At 39.5% G+C, this 10,789-nt stretch overlaps 1 protein-coding gene across 1 annotated transcript in view; it reads right to left on the bottom strand.

Moving 5' to 3' along the window:
• Window positions 1-11: 11 nt before the first annotated feature.
• pdia5 (protein disulfide isomerase family A, member 5) overlaps window positions 12-10,789 on the bottom strand; it is a 65,484-nt gene continuing 54,706 nt past the window's right edge. The window contains exons 16-17 of the mRNA XM_031323651.2: window positions 4,625-4,759; window positions 12-2,454 (exon numbers count right to left, since the gene is read on the bottom strand). Coding sequence (XP_031179511.1) covers window positions 2,374-2,454; window positions 4,625-4,759 — 216 coding nt within the window. The 3' untranslated portion in view covers window positions 12-2,373. The remainder of the gene's footprint in view (window positions 2,455-4,624; window positions 4,760-10,789) is intronic.

Genomic DNA, 10,789 nt, shown 5'->3' with positions numbered 1-10,789 from the left:
GTGAAAAAATCATTTTGGAAATGTCTGAATTTATTTATTTATTTTAACTCGCAAGGTTCTTACTGCAAGGGGAAAACGGTACGTACTGCTGGGCACAGAAAAATCAATAATGGAAACAATGACTTCTTGGCATAAGTGTGACAAGTTCCCACACAACATGGATACCTTTGGGATAAGACACGGCAAAGAAAACTAATCGTTTCCCCTCGAGAGGAGAATAAACATCTAATTACAGCGATATGTCAACACCTGTGTAAAGCGCTCTTTCAAAATGCTCTTGCATACCATGAAATGTTAATGGTCACATTGAACACAAAACAAGTGTTTGGTGCCAGCCAGAACATTTGAAACAGTTTCACTTTGAATGAGTCCATTAAAAATCACAATGATAATGTTTGACAAGAAATGGTTCAGTAACATCTACTGACAATACCTCTTACAATAAATTCATGTCGTCATGATGTAGCACAGAAAAAGGACAACTCAAATGTTTTTTTTTTTTTTTTTTACTTGGGATATAAAAAACAATATTTAATTTGGCGACTTACGGGTTCAAAAATATTCAGCTGGAATGCAAAATTACAAACTAACAAACTAGTTCCCTTTAATTGTGTTTCGCTATCCCTGAGAACCTTATTCATAATGAAAGAAACCAAAGTCTTGAATAATAAAACACAAGTTCAGCTACAGATACGCTTTTTAAATATTTATAGTGGCCACAAAGGTAATGACCATGGTGTTATGCTGCCAGAAGTGGGAGGGGGTCTGGAGACTTCACTTACTTCATTTTTCCTTGGATGTACTATGAGATAATCTCTTGGAGTATGATGGAAGGCATGGGAGAGCACTGTCCAAGGTAACTCAAGCAGAGCAAATTCCAGGCCGATGATGGCAGGCAGACATAGATCAAGACAAAACGGTTGAGACTGAGTATTGTCATTTTGGCTCCTTGGTGTAATTCAGTTTAGCAAAGGTGGTGGAAACACATGGGCATAAAACAGACAAAAGCCTCCCTTAAAGTTATGCTGGCTGATTAGACTCTTTTCAGGTTGAAGGTGGGCCGGAGCTTTGAAACTTATTAGGTCACAAATTCTTTCTACCAATAAGGATGACAAAAGGTGTCATTTGTCCCGCCCTAACTGGTGCAACAACATTAACAGTGGACTCAGGAAGATGTCAATCATTCAGTCTAATCACACCCACAAAGTCCTGGAAAAAGTCCAATCAGCCACATTAACTATAAACACCTGTGTGGATGTTCAGTGTTATGATTTGGACATTTTATGATCATCATGCAATATTTAGCCTCCATACTCTACTTGAGCATCTCCCATGCTTACTGTATGTAAATGAGCCCTACCTTTGTTAAATCACTACATCTCTGAATGTTGTTAATATTTGGAAATGTACAACGCATGAAAATATCAAGAGATGCACAAGAAATATTTGGCATTTCATGTTCTAGTTTTTTTTTCTACGCTGACGTGCTCTGGTCCATGAGGGGAATTGTAAGGGCACCAGGCCTCTGATTGCCTTCCACTTTTTTATCATTTTATATTTCTGCAATTCCAGCATGTTTTCATGTTTATATCTTTAAGGCCACAGTTTTAAGCAAACAACAATTTGTAAGTCCTTTCTAAAAGCAAAACTAATCACAAGAGCGTTGAACCATACAGAATATTGACCCTTTGGCCATGATATCACTGCTACAGTACAATATTACTACAGTAGCACTTCACATTTTACTGTACAAGCTTAGGCTTTTTTTTTAAATGTTAAGTGTTAAATGCAGTTATCTCCCAACTGATCTGTGAGGATAACAAATCAATATTCTGGATGGTTCTGGACTTAAGACATGAAGGTAAAAATATTGGAACCAACAGGTGTATGTCTCTTTCTAGAGACAGAGCGGGGTTGATGGGACTGGATTTGGACCCCTGTGGAGTGACGGACAGTGCAGCCTCCACCTTTAACTATTGATGCCTACCACCACGGGTGTCAATCCGTTACACAGACCCCCGCAGAGCTACGCAGGGGTCAGCATTGCATAGATAACGTATAGGGTGTAGCTTTTCACATATGTAGTCACAGTGTTTGGGCAAAAAAAGAAAATAAATCACTTTTTTGTCAGTGTATTTTTCTGCCCATCAGAATATCCATGAAAAAAAGAAGTCTGAAGTGGTCGGTCTCACTGTAGGTACTCTGTTGGTATTATTACAAATGTGATCACCACGGTATAAAAAAATAGCCTTTCGCTGAGGTCATCAAGTCTCCCACGTCAGTGCTGATTGGGCCCTTGCCAGGATCAAGGGTCACAGTGCAATGACAAACTGTGCAGTGCAACTCCCCCCTCCCTGCACCTGCACGCCACCCTCAGAGTTCCTCCTTTCTCTTGACAACCTTTTCCTGATCACGTCCTCTTAGGCTGCGCATGAAACCTATGAAGCCCGCCTCCTGTGGAGAGAGGGACAATTAAAATCGGTAAAGCACAAGGTTCAGGGATCATTTCACAACTTGAAGCAATTATCTTGAATTTTGTCTTGAAATGCCTTTTTTTTTTTGTAATCTCACGGAAATCAGAGTACCGCCATTAAACACTATCTCGTTCTCAACTTAGCCTGACAGCATGGAGATAAGAGAAGAAGAAATTTTGTTGCCATGTTCAAGATCAATCTACTTAGCCCTATCTGTACTATTGAGATGTGCCTGCAAAATTCTCTGCTGCCAATTGTCCAATACTACACTTAAAGTTGGGTTGATCTGTGTGCATAACCCTGGTCACTGACTGTCCTTTTTGCCATAAATAATTCAGTTAACATAATATTTTTTTCCACTTGTAGTGGAATTACAATAGTTGTATTTAAAAAAAAGCACACTTTTACACAGTGAAACCAACAGTGAGAATGTTTAGGTGCATATTTAGTCCATAAACGGAAAACATAGAGAAACCTGGTTCTTCAAATTCCTGTATGTGATTCTAACAATATCCGGGTTTGTTTCATCTCTCTTACTCCTTTTTGACTCCACATTTACCCACTCTGTCATTTCTGTACCATCTGAGTTCTGTCAGTCAGTGCGTTTACATGCAGTTAAAAAAAAAGATTATATTCGGGTTAAGGTAATACCTCGGTTTCTCAAACACATGGTGTTTTTTTGTTTTTTTTTACCGTATGTTGGGAGTATGTAGAGGTCGACTGATTCATCGGTTTTGCCGATTAATCGGCACCGATAGTTGATTGGTGGAACTATCGTTATCGGCAAAAATCCATACCGATAGTTTTTCCTGGTTGCGTCCATTGCTGGAGTGGCTGAGAAGCGCGCGCTGTCATTCATTACACAGTACGCGATAGCTGAGAAGGGTCTGCTGGCATCATGCATTACAATAGCGGCCTCTAGAGGCGAAATAAAAACTATCACTGATGCCTCGTGTTGTTTATTTTCGACACGTGTTACTGCGCGCTGCACGGAGAGCACGGAGATCAGATGCGCGTTTAAAGCATCGACAGCAAAAAGGTATGTATACAGTACATTTTGTCATATCATTATAAAGTTAATAATTTGTTGAATAGATGCTGCATTAGTAGAGAAAGAACAGCACAACAGTATGTTTGTTTGCTTTCGAGGCGGAGATGACGCCAAATATTAGTAGTAGGCTAACTTACCTCAAGCGGTTAAAACACTGACAAAAATAAACCCAAGTCCGACCCAAATGTCAGAATCAGAACCCTAAAGGATCGTCCACGATCCCAAACGGCACCTCTGATTCATATTTAGATAATTTAATAACAGTTAAACGTAGAGACTGATTGCTGCAGCTAAAAGCTAACGAGTGTCTTTCTAGCCTTTACAGGTGATTTTCTATCCAGCCTGGAACTTGTACCTTTTTTCGGGGTTGTTGAGCATTAAATCCAAACTGTTACATCCAAGATTTATCCGCTTGATGTCCATAATTCATCACGTTTTCGGTCATTTCTGCCGCTAACTCCGTGCTACCCATAGACAGTAGGTGCTACCGACAAGGGAATCTCACATGATGCCTTTGTTTATGTTCTCAACCAATGGGAAGGCAGGTCCGTCACACATTACGCCTTATATGGGCATCCAAGCGAGAACAAAGAGTATAGTGGGAAAGATAGATCCCTCCAGGTCAGAGATCGTCTGTTACCGTTGTCCTTTATATGAATTATAATGCTCATTATGTTTATTTTTGCACTGGATGACTCCAAATATGTAGGAGAACTGCTTTAGACAACACACATGCTTGTGTAGCATTGCTGTGGGTGTAATATCAATAAATATGACATTATTATTTTGATTATCGGCAAAAGCGTCTGGACTTTTTTTGAAACAATGTATGTATTTTGTCAACTGTATAAGTTATAAATACTATCGGTCGATTAATCGGTTATCGGCAAATACGGCCCAACCTAGCTATCGGTATCGGTAAAATCGGTCGACCTCTAGGAGTATGTAACTAAACCAGCTATGGGGTTTATATGGACCAGCTTACTTTTTTACCAAAGAAAAAAGAAATTCTCGTTATGTGTTCACTGTGTTAAAATCTTCAGAGACCGTAAGAAAAAAAAAGAAAAAAGTACAAGGTGAGATATGCAGCACCACTTACCCCACGATCTCCATTGTATTTTTCCACAAACTTGCCATAGTTGTAGTGGTTAAATGTTGGGTAGCCCTCCACTCCTTCCTGCTTACAAAGCTCGTGGTTCTGTCCTTTTGTACAGTCCACAGCGGCGTACACAATCTAAGGAAAAAGGGAGCAATCACCTTCAGTGTGATGTTATACAAAATATAACTTAACATAGAGCTAGAGATTTCACTTGTATAGACATTTGACATGCTGCCTTATTAGATGAAAGGAGTGGGAGTATGACTTAAGGAAATTAAATTGTAAAACATCAAAGTGTATAAAATCAAGTACTCTTATTATTACAGTAACTTAATGTATACATTTTTTTAAAGTTTTGAGTCATCCAATCTCAAACTTATTACATTATTTTTCTAATGAACATGGTTAGCATATTGGCATACTTCACAACATGAACTGTAAGTGGGTTGAAACTCTGTAGGAAGCCTTCTTTAATCTACAGTATGTTTGAGGAGAAGTTGAGAAAAGAAAAGTTGTGGTCATTTTCACTGATAACAAAAACAATGCTAACCATGAATGCTAACTACGAGAAAGTTTAACGTAGGTATTTGCCCTGCCTGTGAAGAAAAAGAACATCTTTCGGCTCCCACAACCTTTTGAGAGCAAGTTTATATTTTATTCTATTTCCCGGGGTTTTATTATTCTGTAACAATGATTTTAATTCACAGCTGGCATTTTTATTGTTTTGGGTTAATTAGTTATTGTTTCAGTGCACTCACTATATTTTCAAAACAAGTGAACTTTATTATAATTGTGGATCAATACTACAACAAATGTGCACACAGAATATTACAAGAGAATGTAATAGAGAACTCAATATTTATTAACTGTATAATGGTAATTTACAACGAGTGCACGTGTGTATTCAGCCGTTCTGGCAATGAGCAGGCTCAACACATTCTCCCTTTCCAAAATTAGACCACTAGTATCTCTCCAAGCTGCAACAAATGACTGATGCATTGCTGTTCAGCTAAACCATTTGGAGTGGGTGGTGGGGGAAAATCCCACAACAATCACTCCTACATAAAAACAACAAGGGAGATTTATGTTCCGAGGCTGTTGCATCGATTAGTGACAAGCCGCCCCAATGAGGCGTAAATGCCGCCTCACTGATACACGGCGCACTCAGCGTGTCCTTTTGGACAGCTGAAATGTCACCCTCTTTCAGGGTGCTGAGCGCTGCACATTGAACTTGTCACCGCCAAATAATCGCTCCCCGTCCATCTGACTGCTCGAGCTGAATGTGGAAATGACAGATCTGCTGCAGAAGGAAAACATATCCGACACTTTCTCTGCGCATACAACCGTGAGGCGACGCTCAAAGCGTCTTGTCCTAATTACAAAATACAAGGGCCTCTTGTTTTTCCCCCCATGCAAATACAAATACTCAAATGTTGAGAATCTGCATAAGCGTCAACATATTGTTAGATGAGTACACTCATGTTGAGTGTTGGCTTCGTCTGCATCAGCAGCACAGACATCTGTGAACACGAAAGGGAGAAGAGGGAAGAAATAGTCTTGTGCACATCAATAGGGAAGACAGAGGGTATAAAAGGATATTCTTCTTCTATGGTCTGTTAATCAGGTGTCTTAAACTAGGGATCAATGTGCTCCCACAAGAGGATTTGATGGACTTGCTGTAAGCTGTGTCAGCAGGACTGAGATGTTTCACCTTTGAAAAAGCAAAAATAGTCAACAGAAATTTAGCAGACAACACTGCCCAAAATGATCCTATTCTTTGTGTATCGGGGGAAATTCGCCAGCCGATACTGTTCACAATGTCTAATTCTTTCTATATTTAACCACCTCTAAGTTAGTTTGAGATACAGAGAGTACTTTGAGCAGCTGTAACAGCAGCTGCAACGAGGGACGTAATGTAACCACCGACTCCATCCGACTGCTCATCCCTGTGTGTAATCAATCAGAGTTGCTGTGAACTGCCAGGAGAAAATGAGGCCGTACAGCCGCTGTTCTTCAAAAGGTCCACAACCAATTCCGTTATTGATCCATCTTCAAGTGACAGAGGAGCCCCACATCATTTTTTGATTGAATTGAAATTCTGAGGAGCAGCATATTACCAGTTGGCTTGGTCTTAATCCACCAGCATCACACTGACGAGCGGAGCAGTAATCAAACTGTACTGATACACTCAGACCTAGTACTGTTCTCACAACAAGGTTCCTATGCTTATAGTACTAGACATGGAGGTCTGCAATACTAGTGCTTGAGTAAATCAAGGAATATTTGAATTGACCAGCATTAGTTATATTAAAAGGGAGACAATGTCATTTTGAAAGACAAAGTAACACACCTTCCCTTTATTTTATTTATTTATTCCTGTATATACATATTGAAGCTGCCATACCAATTAAAAACAATAAATGAACACACCATGGTGACTGAGGCGAGGTACTCAACTCTACTTTCAAAAGCTTTTTTACTTTTTATTTTAAAAATTTTTATTAGACATTACTAGGCTATTTATAGATTTTTTTATGGTTTGTACAGGGTTCACCTAAAAACTAGGGCTGTCAAACGATTACATTTTCTTAATCGCGATTAATCGTTGAATTTCTATAGTTAATCGCGATTAATCGCATGTTTTATCACATGATTAAAATTCTATTATTTTGCATTTCAGAACTGTTTTTAAGTACATATTAACAATGGAAAGCCATTCTTACCAGTGTATCTTGATTGGGAATCAAATGAATGCAAAGAAAATGACTTTATGAACTTGATTTTAAGATTTGTATTTGTTTATTATATATTTAATCTAGTCACACGTTTGAATTTAACAACAACTTTGAATGCACCACGAGGCTGTAAATTACCAGTTTCATTGAACACACCGTCTGTGTTTTTCCGCCAACAGCAGCTGCAGATTGTTACATGCCGGTGTTGAATCCTCTACAGTAAAATACAGACAAACTTTACACCGTTTAGCGTTAGCTGTCAGCATTGTAACCGTGTTTAATCCAGCTACTAGCTAGCTGTAGGCTAACGTTAGCTGCTGTCGAGTGTAGTGTTAACTATCGTCACGTGCAGCGATGTTTCTGTTGCCTGTAACGTCTGTTTCAGAGAATCAGAGAGAAGTGCAGGCATATCAGTGGCACCAGAATGAGGCACCGAAATCCGTGTTGCTATTCCTGCAGCAGCAGGATGTGTTACGAGGAAGTACGGCAAAATAGTAGCCTGTTAGGCACGACGCAAAGCCGAGTGAAGTGAAAATAAATTAATAAATGGCGGCATGCGATTAATACGTAAAAAAAAAATGTACGCATTATGCTCGACCCTTAATCGCATCACGATTAATGCGTTAATGCTGACAGCCCTACTAAAAACCTTAAGAAATGATATATAATGTACATTATATATAATATAGGAGAGATGTGATGTTATTTATCTTACCTAGGTCACCTAGGTAAGGACTACTAGTTAATCAGAAGCAGAGTATGATGGCATGCCATGCTAGCAGCTAGGCGAGCATTATAACGTGTGTTACAAAGTGACAAACGTTTGTCACGGAAGGCTGGACTACAATAGAGCTGTTTGGGGCAGTTTGTGAACAGTGTTTTCTGTTGGAGATGGTAAGTCCCTTTGGGGTGGACTTTGGGCTTTTTCACTTTGTAAACCTATAAAGTGGGCAAAAAGATATACTGTATAACACAATAAAGGAAAGGGGAAAAGCCAAAAAGCATAATATGAGCACTTTAACTTAAGTTTAACCACATGAAATGGGGTGTATCATTATGTCTGTAATGTGATGCAAGTCATGTTGAAATGGGACTCTACTTGTGCAAAACAAAGTTAAAAACAGAAAGTTAAAGTCTCCATTTAAAATCCATATTGCTATAAACTCAATAGTACATGACTTTGATTAAGGTCTGGATCAGGGACGGGAAAGAAAAAAATCCAATTAGCACCATGATCATGGTCAGTATATTTTTTCTGTTTAGTACATTAACTTTACAGGTACTGTAGCAGCACCAAGGCAGGTCACGTTGGGCAAATCCTTCAAAAATATATCCAATTCTCAGATGAAGCCGTTTTCTTATTACAGTGGCAACAGACAGCTTTTGGAAACGAGCAGTTGCAGCCAATGTGCGCGTTTAATGCTGCTATTGATTAGAATTTAGAGGAAAACACAGCATGGAACAAACCCTGCACACAGCTCCCCTGCTGTCATACAGCACAGAAGTTTTAATGGTTTGTGTCTTCAAACCTGGAGCTAAGCTTGTGTTTGTCTTTGGTAAATGAGGCGAGGGCAGCTAATAGACTGTGATCAACACAGGCCTGGTGCTATACGCTGGGGCCCGGCTTTACAAATAAAGGGGATTGCCAAGTAAACACATGCCCAGTTCTCAAGATTTACTCTTGTTCAAACACAACTTCACATCTCCACTGGCCACTGGAGGGACAACGATAGGGAAGATATCTTAAAGCTCCCATATTATGCTCATTTTCAGGTTCATAATTGTATTTTAAGGTTGTACCAGAATAGGTTTACATGGTTTAACTTTCAAAAAACACCATATTTTTGTTGTACTGCACCGCTCTCTCTCACTGCTGCAGCTCCTCTTTTCACCTTGTGTTCAGGTCTCTGTTTTAGCTACAGAGTGAGATATCTTTTCTTTTGTACTATCTTTGTTTGCACTCGCACATGCACAGTAGCTCAGATCATAGAGCATGTCAGCTAGCTTCATAGACGGTAAAAGAAAGGCTGTTTCTCCAACTTCGGTCAGTTACAAGGCAGGATTAGCTGGGAGACTTCTTCTAAATGAGGGTGCACATGTAAGTAGTTCTTTTGTAGATTATGGTGAACTTGTGTGTATTGTAGCAGTGCTTTGCCATTGAGAACGAGGTAGCATGCTAACAGTTGCGGTTAGCCAGCTCGTTTCGGCTAGTGACGTAGAAAGCCTTGGGGATTTTGACCAGCTCACCCAGAGACTGAAGGCAGGACACATTCAGAAACCAGTATCTCACTCAAAACAGCATGGATGTTTTTTTTGCGTTTGTATGCAAGTTTGTATGCGTGTAGAAGCACCAGAGACACAAAATAACCCAAAATCCGGAGCTTGCGGAGGTTTCCTCATACTGATCCAAACATCACAGCTGGTGAAGCAGTGCCAAAGAGTCTTAAGCTGTTGTCGCTGCTATATACTGGATGTAAAAAAACATTTCTGACAGTTATGAAAGTCCTAACTTTTCTCTTAAAATCCATGGCCATTTTAAGAATTATTAATTAAGGACATATCGAAGCCTGTTTGTTTAACTCACCGGCGTCTCAGTCAAAAACATTTTTTACAGTCGATGTTACAACTATTATTTTTCCCTGTACTGCAAAGACAACATACATTTTACATTGTGGAGAGGACATACTGTTATTTTATTGCTGATGATGAAAACAACAAAGGCACTTATGAGTTGCTGAAGTTGCAGCTAGAGGGCAATTAGAGACTTGTACAAAAACATTTTCAGATCGTCTGTTGAGGTTTAATGTTGTCCAGAAAAGTTATAAAGGATTGCGTCAGCAAAATGGATGACTAAGTTGTTGAGGATACGTCACCGTTTCACACCATCTGACAATGATTTAGAAAAATTCCAAAGATATGAGAGAGCAACATTGCCTGAGCACTATTGGAACAATGTGCTGTTAACAATAACATGTAAATGAAACTATAAAATCAAAAGACAACAATTTGATATTTTTTTAAGGTGACTGTCACTAAATGATGATAAATCATAGCTCAGAGTATTGCCGGACAGGCGGCCAATTTCTTCAGGGTCTGTGTGTGTGTGTGTGTGTGTGTGTGTGTGTGAGTCACACAATTAAAGAGGTTTGGAAATACTGAGCCCTACAGTCAGAGGGTATTAACAGGGAAGAGCAGGAGAGGGAGTGTGTCAGGACATAAGTGCTGAGGGAAAAGGAATGAAAGGGAGTAGAGATGATGGAGGACGAGTGTGTCCTGTTGCGACTGCATGAACCTCCAATAACCCTAAGCCCCATGTGTGCCGAAGATTTGATTAGACTATGTGCGCTTTAGCTAAGTGGTCAAATTCCTAACTGACAAATATTAGGAACGAGTTAGTTAGGAATGAGTTGCACGTTTTTGACTTTTCAGA

The sequence above is a fragment of the Sander lucioperca genome, chromosome 8, assembly GCF_008315115.2.
Source record: "Sander lucioperca isolate FBNREF2018 chromosome 8, SLUC_FBN_1.2, whole genome shotgun sequence".
In the NCBI taxonomy this organism is placed as follows: domain Eukaryota; kingdom Metazoa; phylum Chordata; class Actinopteri; order Perciformes; family Percidae; genus Sander; species Sander lucioperca.
Note: the sequence above shows the minus strand (reverse complement) of the source record. Positions and strands in the feature narration are given on the sequence as shown.